This window comes from Lynx canadensis, chromosome B1 (genome assembly GCF_007474595.2).
Source record: "Lynx canadensis isolate LIC74 chromosome B1, mLynCan4.pri.v2, whole genome shotgun sequence".
NCBI classification, from domain to species: Eukaryota; Metazoa; Chordata; class Mammalia; order Carnivora; family Felidae; genus Lynx; species Lynx canadensis.
Window position 1 is genome coordinate 202,409,034 of NC_044306.2, and position 21,826 is coordinate 202,430,859.

Here is a 21,826-nt window from a genome sequence, read left to right on the forward strand (position 1 = left end):
AGGAGGCTAACCTCCTCACACTCTCTCCCACTCACCGCGGTGTCCCCTCTCCCCTGCTCCACAGCTGGACCCGTTCTGCCCACGAAGGTCCAAGGGATGCCGCACTGACATCACCAGATGCGGTGGCCTCGCCACCGAGGCCACGTGGTGTCCTCACCTCTCCTGAGAAGCCTTTCCTAAAAACCCAACCCATGTATCTGCAGGCTTAGAACTCTGTACATAAAGGATGTTCTTTTCTTCTCGACCGACTTCTCCTCGCTCCCGCGACCGAACTTAAATTCCTTGCACAGAGTGCAGTGTCTCTGGCGATGCCTGGGAAAGAGACGGCATCCAGCAGGCCACGGGGGACCCGGACACACCTGGGGCCAGGCTCGGGGCCATCCCTGGCATCCCGCCAACATGGGATTATTTCCCTTCCCCCAGACTCAACCATAATCACAGCCCAGGTACAGAGAAGGGCACTGTGGAAAAGATGGGGGGGCGTAAGCTAGTCTCCTTCCACGGTTTTGACCAACCAGCCGGCTGGATTACTTCCAATTTCTTTTTTGAAACTATCTTTCTGCTCTGATCTCCATTCATTGCCAAACTGCCCCCACACGGTTAATTCAGAAGTAATAAAGAAAGGGTTTATCACCCACGTTGCTCGGATAGCTGCAAAGGAAGAGTTCGTATTAATGTGTTTCTTTTTAAAGAGCCACATTCCACGAGAGGTTCAATAGGTATTTAAGAGAACCGGATCCAAATTCAGAATCACAAACCCTTCAGGAAACAAATTGTTATATGTTCTGTGGTATTTTTGTTTGCTTTTAACTCGAGCCCTCATCTCCAGAAACACAATCTCTGCACATTTTTTAAGGAAACCTGACCACTCCGTTTCTGGGAACATTGGCTGTTGTCTTCTGACTGACCCCTACAAAATGGCTCATGTTTTCAGCATCTGTACACACACACACACACACACACACACACACACACAGTCAGTTAGTTTTGGCCTGAGCAGCTGGTAACGGACATTGCAGACCAGAGGAAGAGAAACAAACTTGGCCACAATTCTTGAAGAGGCGTGGGGCAGGTCAGGTGCAGACCCCACGCGGCCCTCCTGCTCTCCGCACCTGACAGCGGCCTCAGAGAACGTCAGCTGGGCCATTAAAGCTGCTCTTCAAAATACCAAAAGCCTGGATAATAAGTTTGGGACAACAACACGGCAGTTTATATTAACAAAGACACGGCCCCTGTTTCACACCACAGTTCACGTCAGAGAGTTGTTTTAGAGTTTCTACACGAGGAACCCTAAGGGGTGACACTTACATTCCAACAGTTGATTACAGTTCTAAGTGTGCATTTGTGTAACTTTTCAGCCTGTCTTTGTGATAATTCTGATCACTATCACCTCCACTTGGCAGATAAATGGGAAAGAGTTTGCTGACCTCAAACATCCTGATGGGCGAAAGCCCTTCCAGAAATATATTCCAGATTTCAGAGCCTTCGCTCACGCTCTGTCACTCTAACACGCCGTCTCTCAGATAAATAAGGGCTGTTCCTCTTGTGACAGAAGTTCTTTGATTCGGGGGGAAAATCTGCTTCAGTCATAAAGTTGTGGACTTGACAATGTGAAATAAAAAGCCACGATGACAGCACTGGCTTATTTCACAGAAAATTGTTGTTTCAAAGTTTTAAATCATTTAGAAAAAAATAGAACAAAGTTAGAAGACACAGACTAGCTAATTCCCAGACTGTGTGTAAAGTTGCAGCCATCAAGACGACGTGGCACTGGCACGACCACATGCGAGCAGACTAATGCAACAGACGGGAGCCCAGAGGTGGGCCCGCATGCCCACGGTCAATACGTTTCCAACCAAGGCAATTCAGGTCATCAACGGCACTAAAATGACAGACTATCCACATGGAAGAACATGGATTTTGACCCTTACATCTCATCCTATACACAAAACCAATATATATGGACAAAAGCAATGAATCAGAAGTTCTGAAGATGACAGTTAATGACTGTGATCTGAAAAACCCGTGTCGACCTGTGCACCCAGCAACCGCAAAATGCACGTCCCCCAGCACAGACTCAGGGCATTTCCCAACACTGACCGCAAGTCTGCAAACCTCTGCAATGTGAAATCATATGAAGTTCCGAGTACAGCGAGATTCAGCTAGAAACTAAAAGAAAACAGATTATTTTTAAAAATCCAAACACGTGGAAAGTGAGCAACGTATTCCCGAAGAAATCAGTGGCCAAAAAAGAAATCACGACAGACATTAGAAAACATCTTGAACTGAATGACAATAAAAATACAAACATCAGAATGTACAGGACGCAGCTAGACTTTAAAAGTCTCTGCAGAGACTTTAAATGGATGCACGTATATTAGAAAAAGGCTAAGAATCTATTATCTAAGTATGAACTCTGAGAAGTTCATCATTCAACCAAGTCCATAGAAGTCCAAAACTATAAAGAATTAAGCCAAAAGAAAGACACGGAGAAGAGAACTGAGAACAGAACACCAGAGTACGAGAGTGAAAAACCAACTGAGCCCAAATGTGGCTTCTCGAGAGACCCAGCACAGAGGGGGGCCATCTGGCAGGGCTGAAGGACAGAAGGCACAGGTGTCTCCATTCTGGTTACTGAAAACAGTAACCGCCACTCCCCTTGACAAAGAAGACAAGGTGGATATATTTTTAACACCACCGCAGTTTTCACTCATCAGAGAAGGAGGATAGAAATAACCTGGACACATGACGTTCCCACACGGGAAGAGCCCACGGCAAGAAAGCAGTGACCGCGGCCGCCTCCTGACGGGGCCGGGCGGCAGGAGGCAGGGACGCCCACCGCGGAGGCTGGGGGAGAAACCAGCCACATCCGAGCAGCTGTACGTGGGCCGGCACGATGGTTTAAACGTCAAGGAGCCCCCAAGACCTCGCGAGCCTGCGCGCCCCCCCCCCCCCAGCCCTTGCCCCTGCGCCCTTACTGGGCGTGCAGGAACAACATGGATGGCTGGAGATGAGGAGGCCGGGTTCGGGGATGTCCTGTGGGCACGCGGGAGGCATCTTGCCGTCCCGAGCGAAGGAGGGTTGGAGGCTGTGATGTGGACGCCCCTAGCTCTGGCCTCGAACGCATCCCGCTCTCATCCTGATTTTCACGCTGCTTCCAGCTGGGGCTCGTACGTTTACTGAGACCTAGAAGCGGCAGCACCGCGGTAACAGCGAGAACAAACGGCGGCGGAGACGGCAGCTCACACTTACAGAAGCGCTCACTGCGTGCTCGGTGCTGTTCTGAACGTGTCTACCTTAACGTACGATTTTATCCTCACAGGTCAGAGAGCAGGCGCCACTAGGACCCTCCTCCCATTTCACAGAGGAGAAAACCGAGGCACAGAGAAGCCAAGTAGCTCATCCAAGGCGCGAAGTTAGGACCGGCTGAGGTCACAACCCGAGGGCGCCTGGGTCTGGGCTCTAGTGACGCCATCTGCCCAACACTGGCGCTCACGTCCTTCTCCCGGCGCTTTTCTATCCACCATACTGAATTTCGGAAACAGTGGTGAGACTCAAATAAAACTTCCCCCAAATGGCTTTGGAATGCCCTTCACGTCAACTGCCCGCCGGACCACAAAACCAGTCAGATCAGGTATCTTAAATCCTACCTCAAGCACGAGCAGGGGAGGGGCAGCCAGAGAGGGAGACGGAATCCGAGGTGGAATCCGGGCCCCGAGCTGTCAGCACAGAGCCCGATGTGGGGCTCGAACCCACGAACGGGGAGATCACGATCTGACCGAAGTCGGACGCCCAACCCACTGAGCCCCCCAGGTGCCCCTTAAGAAAAGACTTCTGAGCGAAGGACATTTACAAAAAGGACAATAGGTGTAAACAGACAGGTCACAGAAACATTAATACAACTATAGGCTCTCAAACCGAGCAAAAGGGTGCTGCTCTGTGTCAGCCTAAGAAGCGAAATGCAGATTAAACTAGATGGAGAGGTGGCCCTTCCCCATCACAGGGCGCATCCCCGACGCTCGCTGACATACGGTGGGCGAGGCTGGGGGAAAGGCACTCTGACATCTTGCTGGCGGAAGCTGAGCTGGCAAACCTCCTGCGGAGAGTGACGTGGCTGTGTATCAACGCTACGAGTCCTTACGACCTCCGTGCAAGCAATTAGTCTCTCTGGGACGTCAGCCGCCAGGCTGACAGGAGTGCGAGGTGATACACACACTGGGTTCATGATCACAGAATTGTCTGTCACATCCGAAGACTGAAACAACCCAATGCCCATGAACAGGAGAGTATTTTTTTTTAATTGTGGCCTGTTTACACCACGACACGATACGTACTGGAAAAGAGAAAAAGGAGCGGCTCTACCCCCTAAATTGGAAAAATCTGCCAGACACTCGAGGTGTGCAGGGAAAGAGGCGGAACGCTGTGTCTTGTCCGTGGGGGTGGGGATTAAAATGTGCATTTCTACTTGCCTGCACATGCAGATAAAGAAACCCTGGAGGGCCACTCAAGAAATGGCTGCTCCCATACATGGCTGGCAGATGTAGAATTGCACAAGCAAACCCAGGAAACCATGTGTCATGTTCTAGCAAGGTCGAACACGTGCACACACGAAAGCCAGCCGTGCCAACATAGGTATACACACCAGAGAAGCCATGCCACGCGAAACCAAGCGGCGTGCATGAGAACGCTCGCGGAAGCGCTCCAGGACAGCGACGGGGTGGACAGACCCCATGGCCGTCGACCCCAGAACAGACATAAAACAGGGAGGGGAAAAAGCAAGCTTCAGGGTACGTGCGGTGTGGAGCCATGTACGTGAACATTTTTAAACATAAGGAAAAAAAAATCACTTGTTCACAAGTACATATATAAGTAAAAAAGTATTTTTAAAGTATGTCTAGGTAATATTTAGGATAAAAATTACCTTTGAGGCAGGAGAAATAACTAATGGGGAGGCATGTTCCAATTCTATCTGCAGCAGTTGAGATCTCGAGAAAGAAGATACAAAGGGAAAAGGAAAAGATTCTTAGGACCCTCACGAATCTGAGTCACTGTGAATCTATGTTTTTTAAATTTTTAGGTGATACTGACAAGACAGCCAATCTAGTAACAGTATAGAGAAAGCATTTGACCCTTTCGGGGATCTGGTGCCTTTTAAGAAAGAGAACTCTCTCGCTGACTCAAGCTGGTTTTGTCTCTGACTCGTTTCTAATCAAGACTCCTTAGCTTCTGGGGTACCTGGGTGGCTCAGTCGGTTAAGCGTCCAACTTGGGCTCAGGTCATGATCTCGCAGTTTGTGAATTCGAGCCCCGCATCAGGCTCTGTGCTGACAGCTCAGAGCCTGGAGCCTGCTTCGGATTCTGTGTCTCCCTCTCCCTCTGCCCCGCCCCCACTCATGCTCGCTCTCTCTCTCTCTCTCTCTCTCTCTCTCTCTCAAAAATGAATGAACATTAAAAAAAAAAAAAAGACTCCTTAGCTTCTGACACTGTCATACGTCATAGAAGTAAAGCACAAACGTTAAACGGACGTAAACCAACTTCAGCTCTTTAGACGAAGGTAACTTACCAGCTATTATTTATTTCCCTTTTGAGAGACATCAGCCGAGCGCTCTCAAAATCTCGCGGTGAAGCTTCCCTCCATTGACCAACAGAGTCATGGCTGTGAGTCAGCTAAGCGCCTCCGATCGGCGTCTCACATCTGGTGAGATAGGACGTGAGACTATTTCCACCCCATTAGCGTCTGACATCTTGGAAACGTTTGCTCTCTAGCTGTCTACTTGCGAGCTGCCAATGCCACTGCCCGATGAGACGGGAAAACACAGCGACATTCTCGAGTCATTAAGAAGGGAGCGACTCGGCGCGCACGGAAGACACGACAAACTGTAAGAGCGGGGGAAGAGGAAAGCTCAGGTCTCGGGCTGGCCCTTCTGGTTCTCCACTAGCGACAGGCGAACCCACGAGTGCAGAAGGACAGAGACAGCTCACCCAGAGCGGGACCAGGCCAAGAAAACAGAATCACAAAGGAGGCTCCTTGCTTCCTTCATCCTTCTTTCCCTCCTTCCTGAAGGGACGGTGCTGGGACCAGGCAAGAAGGAATGAAAGGGAAAATGGCGAACCGCCAGGTGCCCGGCACGAGGAAGCTGGAACGTGAAGGGGAAACTGAGGTCAGCTCCCGCTCGAGCCTTCGCAGGCCTCTGTACTGTCCCTCCTGAGACCCGGCCTCTCTCCTGTAACGAAACTGCTAACGAAACACCTTCCTCGGGCGGCCGCTCTGTGCGTGGAGAGATAACGATGGAGAGGCGTGCTGTAAACTCTGAAGGGCTTCAAAGATTCTGCTAACGGTGCTGTTGATATGCGCCTTATTAAAGCTCCGTGTGGGAGGCTAAGCACCCAGAGCACAAGTTCCTGATCACATGGCTCCCGTCAAAACATCACATGCTCTGTTCAGTCTCTCCTGGTGCAGACACGAGAAAAGCCACCTGTGTGTTCAGACCAGCAGACGGAGGTGATCACTGTTAGCACCGTCACGGTCTGGCCTGCGTGGTCTCCCAGGGGAGAAGAGGGCAGTGAGGCTCAAGGGTGAATGGACACGTGCACGTTACAAGAACCACTGTCAGAGAACGCTTCATCAGGACTTCCCACTCCTCCCACCCCTTTTTCCAAAGCAGGTACCGCAGGCAGTGAGGGACTAGATGGCCCGGAGTCGCCTTCCTGAGGAGGACCGTCAGGAAGGCAAGAGAAGACAGACACAGCTTCTTCCCAGAGCACGAGAGAGCTACTGTCACCGTGAGGAATAGTGGGCCGAAATCCAGAGGAAGACGGAAACCTGGACGGGTGGGCTGGCGGCGGGGACTGCCTTTGCCACCCCAGGGGAGGCAGCCGAGAGACCAGGCAGCGGCTCTGTGGCCCCAGGGGCCTGGACTCAGAAGCTGGAGTCCACAGTATGCCCAGAATGAGGGCTCTGGCAAAACACCCACAATTAGGGTGGGGAGTGCACCTCGGAACGAGCGTGAAATGAATATAAACCTGCAATCTTGAATGGACTGCAGGCCGGGTGGCTCTGAAAAGCTCAAGCCCTGCAAGCAGACTAAACTGATTTCGGAGAACTAATGCCCTCGCGGCGCGCGGCAGAGGCAAAGGAAAATGCTCTCTGATGGAGGAAAGTGTACCGCCACGGATTGAATTATTTCTGCAGGGACGGCTCTGGACACCAGCATACGTGAGCACGAAGTCAGTCCCCTATCTCAACACTACGTGGAAGAGTCAACCAAAATGGATCCCAGACCAAGCTTAAGGTCTGACGCTCTAAAGCCATCAGAAGGGGACATAGGTCCCCTTTAGCACCTTGGAACAGGCCACGGTTTCTCAGACGTGGTACAAAAGCAAAACCAGAAGTAATGAACGAGCGATACATCTGACAACATGGAGGAACCTTGGAAACCGTTACGCCAAATGAAAGCAGCCAGGCACGGAAGGACACGCGCCGTATCAGCGTGTTTGTATCACATGTGGAACACAGGCAAGTCTCTGCAGGCAGAAAACCAATCGGCGGTGGCCTGGGGCCGGGGGGCGGGGCCGTGACTGCTCACACAGGGGGTTCGGTGCTTCTCTTGGGGGAGACGAAAATGTTCTGGAATTACATCGTGGTGAATAGACTAACAGCCACTGAATCGTGCTCCGGAAGGGTGAATTGTATGGTATGTGAATTATACTTCGATAAAGCTGTTCTAAACAATTATCGAATTCATTGTTTTCCCCACACAGAACGAGCAGCATGGTCGTCAGAGGCCCCGGCGCACAGGAAGGCAAAACGACACGAACAAGCACGTGTACAGAGCGGACCAGGTCCACCCGCGACCCAAACCCCTTTCTAACCAGACCCGTTACCTGTTTGTTACGGAAATAAACGACCATCGTTTCCACAGGAAATTTAGAACTGTAAAAAGTAAGTGGTATTTCCAGGCCGAAGAAGAAATAAGTAGAAATTCTAGAGTTCCATAACCAACGCTCAGAACCCAGTGAATGGGGACACATTTAACAGCAGCTCTGACACAGCTAAAAAGAGGAACGGTGAGCTGGAGAGAGACACGAAAACAGTAGCCAGACTAAAGGAGGGGAAAAGGGTAAGAAGATACAAAGAGAAGATAAGTAGAATATAGTTAAAGCATCTAATGTATATTTAAACATAGCCGGAAGGGAGAAGAGAATGGGACAAAGTTATATTTTTTAAGAGACATGGATGAAATTTTTTTTCTAACACTTAGAAAGATGGCAATCCGTAGATTTAGAAACCCAGGGAATTCCTAGCAGAATAAATAGAAAAGAATCCACATCCAGACACATAAAAAAAAAAAAAAAAATCAAAGAAAATCAAAGGAAAAGAGAAAGCGGTAAAACAGCCCGTGAGCCAGGGGCAGACAGCCTTCTGAAGACCAGAGGTGGAGGGATTAACCAGAGTGATCAGAATACTCTGCCATCAGAGACAAAACTGCTCAGGTCAACCCATTGTTGCCGATACCTGAAAAAATGCAAACTGAAATAAAAACAGGTCTGGGGGGGCCCCCTGGGAGGCTCAGTGGTTGAGCGTCCGACTCCCGATCCCGGCTCACGGTCCGTGAGATCGAGCCCCATGTCGGGCTCTGTGCTGATGGCGTGGAGCCTGCTTGGGATTCTCTCTCCCTCCCTCTCCCTCTCCCTCTCCCTCCCTCTCCCTCCCTCTCTCTCTCTCTCTCTCTGCCCCTCCCCCACTAGCGTGCGTGTACTCTCTCTTTCAAAACAGAAAAACAAGACGAAACAAGACCCGGGTGTGGGAAAGAGGCCTGGCGACGCGAGCGGCTCAGCGGCCAGGCGAGCGCCTCACCTTCAGCCACTGCTCGGCCTGCTCCTTGCTCTGCACCGCGAGCACCAGCGGGTCGGTGCCCTGCTGGGCGATCTTCAGCTCGTGCTTCTTCTTCTTGCTGTCCTTCGGGATGTACGTGACGCTGCAGCCTTGCAGCGGCAGTTCCATCTGTGGCTGCTGGTCCTTGGAACTCTTGTAGCACTGCATTCAACACGAGACAGCGGAATCAGGCTTAAGGAAGCGCAAGCAGAAAGGCTGACAAAACTCCGGCACGACGGAGGGGCCGGCGCCCGCAGGAGGCCTATCTGAGCAGCGGAGAAGCCCCGAGGCTGGGGGCTGGGTCCGCGGACGCACACGCGTCACCCACGCGGGGCGCGCTCCGCATGGCACGTCCCCCCCCCCCACGCACGTGAAAATACATCCGCTGGTGGTTCGGCCAAGTTTACCGAGCATCGATGACCCGACTCAGCAGAAACAGAAACCCCCTCCTCTGATGGGGATCAGGTACCAATGGAGCGTCCTCGGGAAGCGACAGGAACGTGATACACTAGAATTGCCGAAAGGCACACCCCGGATGTGGGCAGACGATAATCTGGGTGCTTTCTTCTACAACCTACGTCGCTGGGTATCCGCCTGTCTCATCCTATCCCCTTCATCCCCATCAACGCGTCCTACACAACATGTCTGCAAACGTTTGCTTTCTAGTTGAGTACAGGATCCAAAGTTCACACGGCTCCATTTACACAGCAGACATCCACTCTAAAGATCTCAGTGCCGTGGTGAGCACGAGGAGTTAGTTCACATCAGTGGTGTTTAATCCGGATCTGTAAAATCCGGACTAGAATCAAATCTTGTCCAAAGGTTTCTCCTCCCACCTTGGGTCTAATTGTATTACTTAGGACCAATTGTACACATCTTCATGGAAATAGGTGGTCTGAGGGTTCAGGCATCCAAGTCCTACTCTGTCACTGATTAAACCTGGCCCCTGGGAAGTCTCTCAAGCTCTCTGAGCCTGTTTCCACATTTGTAACACAAACTATTGCTGTGATTATCACTGTTTTATGGAGTCACTAAATTATTAGTAACTATAACACCTCCCACCAAGTCAGCATCACATGAGGCATTTCATAATTTCATTTGATCGCCACAGTTGTCCACGTTGCAGACTAGGGAACTGAGGTTCACCTGGCTAAATAGCTTGCCAATATCAGACACCTGGAAAGTGGCAGACCCCAGCCCCACATGGCATGAGTGCAAAGCCCACGACCTACTGGGGAGGGACAGGAGGAATAGACCCCTATTTTCAGAAATGACTTCCAGAGTCCTCTACTTTCCAATTCTAAAACCTCGGCTCTTGAGCACCACAGGTATGGAACACATCCACTTTTTACAAAAATCCACTTGATGGCTGCCCCGGTCTGAAAAGGAAGGAAAAAAAATACACCGAATCCAACTAACCCTGGATTGTTATGAATACTTACCGTTCGGCAGTCTCTTGTATTCTAGGTTAGCGCAAGAAAGGAAAGGAACAGAGAAGAGGGAATTGACAGTACAAGCGGTGGGAGTTAGACGGGAAACGTGACAGCTTGTATTTTTCTCGAGTTAAATGTCTCAAAATGGGATGTGTCACCAGCCCTACGTGAAAGTGCAGGCTGGAGACCCCTGCGGGTTGGGCTCCCGGGGACGCGGACTCTCAAACAGAGGACGGTGTGCGGTATCTATCGGGGCGCCCCCTGAGAGCCACGCCCACAGGACGGAGGGGTAGTAAGAGGGGGCAGTTCAGATAAAAGCCCTCAGCTGAGCCTGCGGGATCTCTGGAGCTGGAAGGCACCATCGGGGCCGTCCTGACGCAGACCCCAGAGGAGGGGCCGTGACCTGAGCGAGCCGTCCTGAGGGGCGTCTGGCCCATCACGGCGTCCACCGCAGGGCCGCCTGGGCACGGAAGGTCACAGATGCCGGATGCCTACTCGAAAAGCTGAGGATGAGGATGCCGATGGGCAGGAAGGCTCACTTAGGGAAGGGCCTGGCTTTTTGTTTTCCACTGACAGTTTTCTGTGCTGTTCAAACTTGGAAAGCATTCGCTTTCGTCACTGTCGATGTTTTTTCAGTGTCAACAGGGGTGATCTGGGCACTCGCATCATAGGTCATTTTTGGAAAAAAAAAAAAAAAAGCTTCATCCTAGTAATCATTAACTTTGATTCTGCATTTGGTCAAAGAAAGTGTTTTCACATGGTTTTTCCGTTAGTTTCTTCTGAAATGTTTACAACGAATCTAAACGGCAGGTGTTTTCATCCTGGGCATCCTCTCATTTGCAAGAAACGAGAGGGGAGGGGAGGGTGTGGAAGAGGAGGACGGTCGGGAGGGGTAGGGGGGCTGTGGGGCACCGAGGGCGCCGCTCCCTGACTGCTGAGCCCGCCACGCAGCCACCTGCTTCCTGCTCCTGGTTCAAAACCCCTCTTTCACATGAGTCCACTGCACGTTGTTGAAGCATTTACATAACACGGCCACATCTTGCAGCCATTATGTCAGATTGTAAATAAGGACCATATTAATCTTTTAAATCTGTTTTTTTTTTTTCATTCTGTACTTTAAAATTCCCGCATGGCATCATTTTTGGCATATTCTAAATTTGGGAGAAATTCAGGCCACACATGTGGAAAAAATATGTATTCTCAGTGTTTAAAAAAATTGTTTTTAACCATTAATTTAAAAATATACAACGCCCTAAGCATCCAGTAAGCATTCCCATGATTCACAGAAGAAACTGTAAAGAACGGGGTTACCCGCTCCACTCAAGGGTGACACACAGAATCATAAATCCTCCCGTGTTCCGTTTTAACGGTAGAATTTGGGGAGAACCTTTTCTCCAAGGTTAATGAGAAGGAAAAAGCAAATGCAAAAATACACTCTACAATTCACAGTTCCAATGATCAACCACGTTTTCTACGAAAGCTGGAAGGACAGAAGGAGCAGGGGGAGTGACACACGCTCTCAAGGGCTCTGGCTTCCTCAGGGGGGCCCCTGTGGGAAGGACACAGCAGCGGGCGGCCCGTGTGTCCCTGTCCCCGGCTTCCCTGTTTCTTAGCCTATCTTCCTCTTCAGCCCCTCAGATCAAACAACAAGAAAAGAATCTGCCTTTAGTTTTCCAAAAGAATTTCCTTTCCTGGGCACTCTCCCCGCAAACCGTGGCTGGCCCGCCCGCCCCACTCGATGACCTGGCTTTGAGGAATTCACTGACTCACTACAAACGAGAAAATCCATCTTGCGCCGTCTGGCAAGTTAAAGCCCGTGCGTTTCCATGGGCACACGCCACAGACGTTAGTGGCCCGGGGCGGGAGGGACTCTGCCCACCGGTGGGGGCAGGAAGCGGAACCGAAGGCACGCAAGGCTCGGTGCCCACGGCCCGCACTTACTGCCCGGCGCCCGACCGCGGTGAGCGCACCCACCGCCCGGCGGCCACTTCCCCCCAGCGGACACTTCCCCCCAGGGAACGTCAGCGCCACCCGGGGACCGATCCCATCGAGTCAGACCGCCGCCCAATCCCGCCGAGCCTGCGCCAGCACGAGCCGTGCGCGATGCGTTACCAGCAGCTTGGTGTCCTTGATGACACAGAGGAGCTTGCTCCACTGCCCGAAGCGCTTCTTCCTCAGCAAGAAGGCGCAGATCTTGGCGTCCTTCACCAGGTCCATGGAGGCCTCCTCGGACGGCCACTGGTGCCGTGTCTTCTTGCCCTTTCCGTCCTCCTCCTCCTCGTCATACGACTCGTAGGAGCTACTCATCGCGTCCGAGTCGTAATCTGCCAAAGTGAGGAAAGCGGTAAAGGTAAAGCGCCTGCCTGCAAAAGCCTTATCTGGAAGCTACCGCTGCTCTGGGCTCCAGAGCACGTGCGCCGAGCCAGTAAACGAGGAAGGGGCTCTGGGTTCCGTGCGCCACGCAAAGAAAGGGCAGTTAGTAAAAACGGGGGGGGGGGGGGAATCAACAAGACAGCCGGTGGAAGCGAAGGAAAAGTTTTCAACTGAAGGGCCTTAGAATCCTTCACCCGTGAGAAGCAGCCCTAGACTGTCCAGCGAGGGATCGGCCGCCTGCAGACCCCCGCGGCGTCGGGTCTTGGCCACGCCGCTGCCTGGCGAGCGGGCCCCCGGTTCAGCAGTGTGAACCACCAGCCGCAGAGCGCGGCCCTCCCCTACCACAACACCAGGTCAAGGTTCTCCGGGGTCTCCAGCGTCGCCCCGCGCGCATCGCCACGCCCTCGCTGCTGACGTTCCAGACCCAAGCCAAGGCCGGCCCTCTCCTCGAGTCCTCCTCGGGGCCTCCGGACACACGTGCGCCCGTCCTTCTCATGCCGCAAGGCAGTAACGCTTCGTATCAGATGGCGTCCAGTCTCCCGAACGCAGCACGTCCTCCCTCGCTCCTGCGGCGCTTCCGCCTCACTTCCTGTGTGTCCCACTCCATTTCCCTTCGCCTGAATGAATGTTCTTGCCTTTCACGATTTAATTTACGGGCACCTCCTCCACGATGCCCTCCGTGAATCGCCAAAGCCGGTCCTCCCTAATTCACATGCTGAAGCTCTCGCCCCAGCGAGACTCTATCTGGAGACGGGACTTCTGGGAGGTAATTATGCTTAAGCGAGGTTATGTGAGGGGGGTCCTAATTCGGTAGGACTGGTGTCTCTCTGGGGAGAGCAGGCGCGGGGTCTTGCTCTCTGTCCGCCACGTGAGGACACTCGGAGACGGCGGCGGTCCGTGAGCCAGGACAAGGCCCTTGCCGTGACCTGACCGGGCCGGCACCCTGCTCTCGGGCATCCGGCCGCCGGCACAGTGAGGAGACAAGCGTCTGGTGTCGGGCCACCCAGTCTGCGGCGTCTCGCTCCGGCAGCCCGGGCTGAGGCGCTGGGCGAGACGCCCCTCGTGTCTGCCTCCACAGCCTCCACCGTGCTGGCCTGCTGTTTGTCGACCCCCTGCGTCAGGCTGCAAGCCCCCCAGGGAAGGGAGACCGCCCTGCAGGATGGGCTGGCCCCAGCACAGGACAACGTACCTGGCCCGGGGCAAGGAACCAGGGTCCGCAGAAGGGCGGACTGCTGGATGAACCCATTACACCTGCAAAGCCCTCGGACGAACGGCTGGTGCAGAGTCCAACGAGTGCGAGGGACTGTCCATCTTCTCAGCCTCAGCCCTGCCGGACGACAGGCTCCTTGACACGGTGTCGACTTCGCCTCTGCACTCTCCCGCACCCCCAGACACATCCGGAACACCTGCCCTTCTCAGGACACGTCTGAGAGACGGATGGACATCTACACGACGCGTGACTCGGGTGGACGAACTACGGTGGACGTGGCCGGCCGCGCGGTTCTGGAGCGATGGCAGCCGCAGACCTTCCGCTGGGCAGAATCCGCCTCTTGGCTCGCTGGGAACTGGGTTACAACCTGCACTCAGCGCTCATGCCCGCGCTCGAATGTCGTCACGGAGAATCAGTACTACGAGCGGGGACAGCTGTTCGGCCGGGTTTTCAATCACGATGAAGCGGTCAGGGAAGGGTGTCCAGCAAGAGCCTGTGGGGGCAGCGCTGAGAATGGGTGCGGTCGGGGGGCAGAGGCCGGCGGCCCAGAGGCACCTGCGTCCTGCCGATGAGGACCTACCCAGAGGACCAGGCAGAGGGTGATTCTAGGCCTGAGAAGGGCCCGGCCTGAACTGCTGCGGACAGAGAATGAGAGAACGGCCCGTTCCTGCCCCTGCGCGGACATACAACCTTCCCCTGGCGGTCGGGCTGTCCTCCCCGAGGAAACGTCCTCCCCATGCGCACGCGCACCCACACCACCGCCCCGTTTAATGCGGGAGTCGCAACAGCTACTTAAATTCAGGTCTAAGTCAAGTCAAAGAAAATCAGGTGTCAGTTCCTCCGTGGCACTAGCCACATCTCCAGAGCTCAGCACTCGCGGTGGCAAAGCGGACGTGGTGCCACAGCCCAGACGGGGAGCGTTTCCACTGCCGGGGAAGCTGTCTGGCCTGTGCTGGAGTGACTCATGCGCGCCAGGTAGAGCGGGGCAGGCCGTGGGAGACAGGCCGGGGGGGGTCGGCACACGGGGGGCAGGGGACACCAAAGGTAAAACTCGATCCAGACCTTTTATGCGTCGGTGCCAACCACACACAGGAGTCGAGGAGGAACGTGGAGCAAAAGCACCGAAAACATCAGAGCGGAGCCTCTTGTTTTCCAGTAGCACCTACATGCTTGCCACAGAGGCCACGTTACTGGTTACACTTGTGGGGAGGGGCTGGGATGAGGAAGGGGCACATGGGAGCTTCTGGGGCTGACGCGTTCTCCTCGTGACCTGGTGGCGCTTCCACAGATATCCTGGATCGTAAGTCAGTAAGTCCATATGCATATTTTGAGTACTTTTCGGTAAACGTACAATGTTTTACAGTAAAAGGGTTTTAAAAGGTCAGCGTGGCTAGAGCAGAGCTCACGTGGCGGGGAGTGGCGAGGCACGACACTGAAAGTAAGTGGAGGGCCGCCAGACTCGGAGAGACCCAGTGCGCACGGAGGTCTCGGAGGGGCAATGCACAAAATCAGATTTTTCCTTCCCAAAGGTTATGCCCACCATAGTTTGAAGGACCAGGAATCCCTCAGTGCTTAGCTCATTTCCTGGAATAGCGAATCCACTAAACACTTAGCAAACGAACGAGCAACAGCATTAACGAATACGTACAAGTGGGAGAAAGACCTTTGATTTCATTCATGCAACAAGCATTTACCAAAGGCTCACGATGCATCAGATATTACTTTTCTTATTTATACAGTTGACCCTTGGACACAGTTTGAACTGCACCGGTCCACCTGGAAGCAGATTTTTTTCAAAAAACACAGGACAGTCCCGAAGATGTATTTTCTCTTCCTTATGCTTTTCTTAATAACATTTTTGTGTCTCTAGTTTACGTTATTGTGAGAATACAGTACATGATACATATGACAAACGAAACGTGAGTTGATGGACTATTTGTGCTCACGGTAAGGTTTCCAAGCCAACAGCAGGCTAGCAGCGAAGATTTCGCAGAGTCAGAAGATTTTCCACTGTGCGCAGGGCCCGTGCCCCCACCCCCATGGTGTCCCAGGCCAGCTGTGCTTCCACGGGTACAGCCATGGAAGACCAGGCCCCCGCCCCTGAGACGGGCGCACCTCAGTACCGTGGTCCCCCCTGAGCCGTGGTCTCACTTTCTGTGGTTTCAGTTTGCCACGGTCGGTATGATCCAGAAGCAGGTGATTCTCCTCCTGACGTGTGGTCAGAAGGTCAGCAGCAGCCTCACGCTGTGTCGCGCGCCCACGTCACCTGCCTCCTTCATCTCTGCACATGAGCACTTGTCATCTCACATCATCGCAAGAAGAAGGGTGAGGGCAGGACAGTAAGATGTTGAGACAGAGAGAGAGAGAGAGAGAGAGAGAGACCACATTCACACTTTTATTACAGCGGTTGTTACACTGGTTGCATCGTTGTTAATCTCCTGCTGCCTGATTTACCAATTAAACTTTATCACAAGTATGTGTATAGGAAGAAACACAGCACATACGGGGTTGGGTACTGTCTGCAGCTTCAGGCATCCACGGGGGTCCTGGAACTTCTCCCCCCCGGAGGAGGACGGCCAACAGGGCCCCTGGTGGCCCTCTCTGTCCTGGGGAGGGCTGAGGTGCCCAGCGGAGAAAGACAGCAGGTTCACTGCCCACCCCCCCCACCCCCCCACCCCCCCCACCCCCCCACCCCCGCTTCTGAGAGAGAATCGGCACATTCCTTTTTAGAAGACCGGCAGCCAACTTAGCAGGAAACACAGAGCAGTCAGGGGTACTGACCACAGTCTGAGCCTAAAGGAAAGTCAAGCTCTGAGAAGTCTCTCCGACGCCTCCCCAATGGAGAGCAGGACGTCTCATTACCTCCTCATTCCCTGCACCCCCCGGTGGCTCCAGCAGGACTTCAAGGAGCTCACTGTCTGGGGCTGGGGTTTGGAATATATTAGGAAACAATGAGGACTTTGTGAAAAGTTAAGAAGGACCCGGGACGGGGGAGGAGGAGAAAGAATCACCACCGGCCTTCAGACCTTGAGGTAAGCGGAACGGGTGTTTCGGAGATGGATGGAGGGTTTCCTTTCGGCAAAGTCCGAGAGGGTGCTGATTAGAAGCCCCCAACCCCCGGCATGTCCTGGCGTCCCGTGTAGACGTCTACACTCCTTATAGAGCAAGGAGGCAGCCCAAAGAGCCAGCCAGAGACCTGTGTGGATCTGTGTGTGTGCCTGATGTCGCTGGTTAGGAAACAGTCCTCAGGCCAGACACTAGTCCTGTGGGCAGTTGTGACGGAACCAAAGAACACTCCGATGGTCGATTACTTGCAACCAAAAACGTTAAAATGCGTATCGTAGACATATCTCCACAGCCCAGAAATCAGAACATTTCAACCAACTGCTCTCGGGGAGCGAGAGGACAAGGGGCGCAGGCGACCGGGAACCAAAAACAAGATGAAATGTGGATCTGAACCCAAAGCCCCAACAAGATCTGCGGCGACTGCCACCAGCTCAGCCAGGCCGGACCCGGCTTCCAGCCTTCCCGGCCTGTGTGGCCGGGGTGAGGGCCAGCACCACGGGCCGCCACCAGATGCAGACCGGAAGGCAGAAGGAACGGCGGCAGCTCCACTCTGAAGGAAGGTCGAGGTCACCGGAGGGTGCCAGGCGCTGCCGGGCTCGGCCCCCGGTCCCGGAAGTGTCGCCCGCCCTGCTGCGGGGCCCCCTCCTGGGGCAGCTCGGATCCCCTGGGTCCTGCGCCACGGCCAAGAGCACCGGCATCTTCTGCGTCGCCCGTGTTGCCGAGTGTGGAGGGACTCCCAGGCAGATGGACTTGTCTTCGTGGATTTCGGCGAGGCCCTGAGCCCCGCCACCTCCAGCCCGCTGCTCTTCCAGACGTCCGAGCCGCCAGATGCGCAGGCAGCGGCTTTCGTGGACTTCTACAGCTGCCGTGACTGTGTGAGGTCCACGTCACCGTGGCTCTGTGTCTCGGATCATACCCTGTTCTAGAAGCTAGCAGAAGCCTGACGGAGGGCAGGCCCCTAGAGGTGAAGCTCGGCACAGACCCTTTAGGATTTCAGGGCACGGCGACACCAACCTCTGGAAACACGTAGTTCACCTTGGAGAAACTGCTTTTGGCTCACGGACACCCTAGTGGCGTCTAAATGCTTGGTCACGGGCGCCCCAGCTGCCCAACACGGGCTCCGTGTCACCTGACCCACCGTGGAGAACCCGACGCTCACATCCCAGCGGTCTGCGTCCATCGGGCTCCTCCAGGCCCGGAAGCTGTACGTAACAGGTAGAAGCTAGTAGTTCAAATGCACGTGGTCCTGTTCCTGCCACACGGGCTCGTTCTCCCAACAGGGACCCCTCGGCATGGCCTACGGCTTGGCTGCGTGGTCAAGACTGGCAGCAAGGAGGTCTGCAGAGGGGTGCGGACGGGCCTCCCAGATACGCTGGGAAGGTGAAGACGGACGTACCGGGAGAACTCTCGGCAAAGCCTCCGCGGAGGGGCTTCGCGACCGGGGACATGACACGGCCCGTTACACGAGCGTCGGCCAGCCTCTTTCCCCAGGCTGCCCGTCCAGATGCATTCGCGCACAAGTGGCCGTGGTCCGGGGATGGACTTCCGCTCGGCAGGGTCAGCGTGACTCCCGGCCCTGCTGAGGGCCCTGCCCGCACATGACCCTGTGCCCCGCGGCCCCAGCCGGCCCACCTGGAACTGGACCACGTCCTCCACGGAAGGGGCAGCGATGCATTCTCACTGGAAGAGATCACTCCAGACAATCTGCTCTCCCCGCCACGATGCTCCTGCCTAAAGCCCCATCCACGGTCTTGCAGAACGCCCCGTTCACCAGCACGGCATCCCGCGACGTTGCTTGTGACCAGAGAACTCTGTCACAGCAGATGCAGCCCGCGCTACGGGTCTGTGCTCGTGAGACCCGCTGGCCACGCTGTGTCCCCGTCCCCTGAAGCGGGTGCCCCAACAGGCCAGCGGAATACCCTTTGAATACCCAGTTCTAGGACCAGCTTGACCGGCCGCCCCTGGAGACTGGGGGTGCCGTCTTCGAGAATACCTTCTGGCAGGGTGTGCTGCGCCTCAGTTTCCCCCAGAGCCAGGGCTCACGGGTCTGGGAATGTAGGGCTGAACGCGCTGGTGGCTCCTATCTCCGTTACCCCTAGCGATCACGGACATTTCTGCCTCCCTTCCCTGACAATTTTGGCTCTGCAGCCCACAGGTCTTAGTTCCTAAGGGCAGAACGTCCCCTCCAAAGGACACAGTGACTGCTCCATTAACCGAAAAGTGGAGACAACGGGGGGGGGGGGTGGTTATTCCAGTGGCTGGGGTGACTAGTCACGGCCACACCAGGGCGAGGGGGGCGGGGGGCGCAGGTCTCTAGGGTGGCCCCGGTACTCCCGCTCCCTGTAAGTGAACCACCCAGTGCAGCACAGACCTTTCGGGAAGGAAAGGTGAGTCATCTTACCGGGTGATTGGCCAAGGTGCTTGCCGAAGCCAATGGGAACAGGAAGAAAGTTACAAAAACGAGCCATGACCACTGACCAGTTGTAGAAATGAGGACGGGACTAGTTACACACGAGGCTACTCATCCTGACTCTGCTGTCTGCGTGTGTCTCCCCCACTCCCTACGATCCCACGGCAGAAATCTAATGGCGGGTGGTCGTGCATCACAACCTTCAGGTTATGGGCTCCCAAAGGGGAGAAAGACCCCGCGAGAAGAGCAAGGGACTTTGCCTCCTCTGGGGTGGAGGGCCGGGGAGCTTTCTGTGATACGGGTGACAGTTGGGCCCCATGACCCTGCACCGTGACCCTGCACTGTCCCTACCTGGAAACCCAACGCGGTTCAGAGCGTGTGCCTGGGTGCCAGACGGACGCCGGAGAAACGGCGGTAGCTTTATACCACATCAACCGAGCAAGGCTGCAGTGACGTTGCCCAGAGTCCCTTTCTCGGCTGGCTCTGGCCACAAGAGAGGTCTGCGAGCAGTCCGGAAGGCCGGAGGGGAGCGGCCGCCAGCACTCTCCGCAGGCTGGCACAGGGGCCGGGCGCTGCTCCAGCGCGCACATAAGTCGCCGGCCGGCCCTCGCTGGGCCCAGAGCCCGGGCAGCTCGTGCAGGTCCTGTCCCTCGTCGTCGGAGGCCCGGCCAGGCGCGTGCAGCTCTGCGGAGGCACGTCCCCGTCTGCCCTCCCCCTTCCTCCGGTTCCTCAGCGTTTCTCCCCAACCACCAGCCCTGCTCCACGGGCCTTTCTGGCCGTTTCCACGGCTGCCTAAGCCTCGTTCCCTTCACAGACCCTTCATTCCATGACACTCTTGACAGCCTGCTTCTCTGCTAGACCCACACCTGACCCAGGGTTTGACAAGCCGTTGCCGAGTCCCTAAGGAACCATCTGGAAGCCAGCCCGCTGCCCGGTTTCTCGGGAGCGGGGGGAGGTCCTCACCGCCAGCTGTGCAGCCTCAGACATCGGACCGAGGGAGCCACGCACATCAGCCCCGCTGATTCGCGGCCCCGAGCGTGCGTCCCGCTGGTCTTGCTTCCGGAGTGAGCTCAACAAAAGCTGCCCACCGCCAGCAAGTGTGGGACGGCTTCTCTGAGGAACAGGCCAGGACACCTCGCTGACGGGGGGCTCCTCAGACAGGCCCCCCAACGTCAAACAAAATGACTACCAGGTTCTGGCCCAGACAGTGTGTTGAGGGTGGGGGAGAGGGAAGGTAGGAGAAAGCTAGAGCCAGACTGTTCCAACTGCTGGGCAACCCTTGTTGAAAAACCCATTTCCCTGTGCTCAGTGCAGTGACAAAGCAAAGGACTCCAGTGAAGTCCTGAATCCACCGGGCCGTTTCTGTTTCCATGTTTTCTGAGTAGGCCCCTGATTTCTGAGATGGTGGACACTTAGAAATTACTCGAACGCATTTTCCATGAGTAGTTTTTACATAAAAGAAACATTAGAACACTTGACTTAGAGACCTCAAAGCCCGATAGGGCCTGACCTCCGTCGCAGAACCGTCCCCTTCTCCCTCAGCGTGCACCTGTTCCGGAAGCCGGGCAAACTGGCGCCCTGCCCTCAAAGGGCCGGCGGTCCCGCTCGCTGGGTTCTCATGCAGAAGACGTACCATGGGAGGAGGCCCTCCTGGAACGATCCAGGGAGACTGTGGCAGCACCTCCGCCTGCCTGCTGCCAGGGGACAGGGAGGTCAGAGACCGCAAAGTGCCGCACGGCAGAGACCTCGGGGGACGGGAAGACGGCCCCGGGAGAAGGCGTGCATTTCCGTGAGAAGACAGATGGAAGGAGGGCCGTGTGCCACGAATATTAACGTGCCGGAAGCCCCGAGACCAAAATGAGCAAACCTGCCTGACTTCCCATCTCATGTGTCTAAGAAAAGCACGGCTCTCTCGTCCACAGGGACGTGGATGCCGTCCCCGCACTTCGCTCGGGGACGACAGCTCCCTGCCTGACACGGGATCGGGAGAGAGATGAAGCTGGTGATCCGGCACCAAAGTCCAGAGGTGCTTAGAGAAAGGTGCTCCGTGTGAATGTGGGGGCTGGGACCCAACAGAGGTACTTCTGAGAGCTACCAGGCAGGCGCCAGACCAGAGCCTCGCCAGGACGGCTCCAACCTAGGCAAGAATTTTCTAGAAAAACCTATATGAAAGGAAGAAGAAACAGGCGGGAAGAAAGGCCTGTGACTGGGACGCCCAGGGGTTCTGTACCCAGGCTTTTCCAGCTGCGGCTCCGGCCATCACGGCACGCAGGGGGAAGCGCAAACACACGCCGCCACGGAAGTCACTGCCTGTGACCAAAGGGGACACGCTCCATCGAGACCTAGGACTCCACGGCGACAAGGCTTCAGCACGGGTCAGAGGAAGCGGACAGTGAGTTACCCAAGGGGCCAGCGAGGCACTGCAGGCTTCGCAGCCCTTCCGGCATTTACCTTCGGGGT

The 21,826-nt window shown here is 55.1% G+C and overlaps 1 protein-coding gene across 3 annotated transcripts in view; it reads right to left on the bottom strand.

Moving 5' to 3' along the window:
- AFAP1 (actin filament associated protein 1) overlaps positions 1-21,826 on the bottom strand; it is a 131,265-nt gene that overhangs the window by 33,190 nt on the left and 76,249 nt on the right. For all 3 annotated transcript variants that reach the window (XM_030314273.1, XM_030314272.1, XM_030314274.1), the window contains 2 exons: positions 12,420-12,631; positions 8,857-9,036 (listed from right to left, as the gene is read on the bottom strand). In XM_030314273.1, the coding sequence (XP_030170133.1) occupies positions 8,857-9,036; positions 12,420-12,631 (392 nt within the window). The remainder of the gene's footprint in view (positions 1-8,856; positions 9,037-12,419; positions 12,632-21,826) is intronic.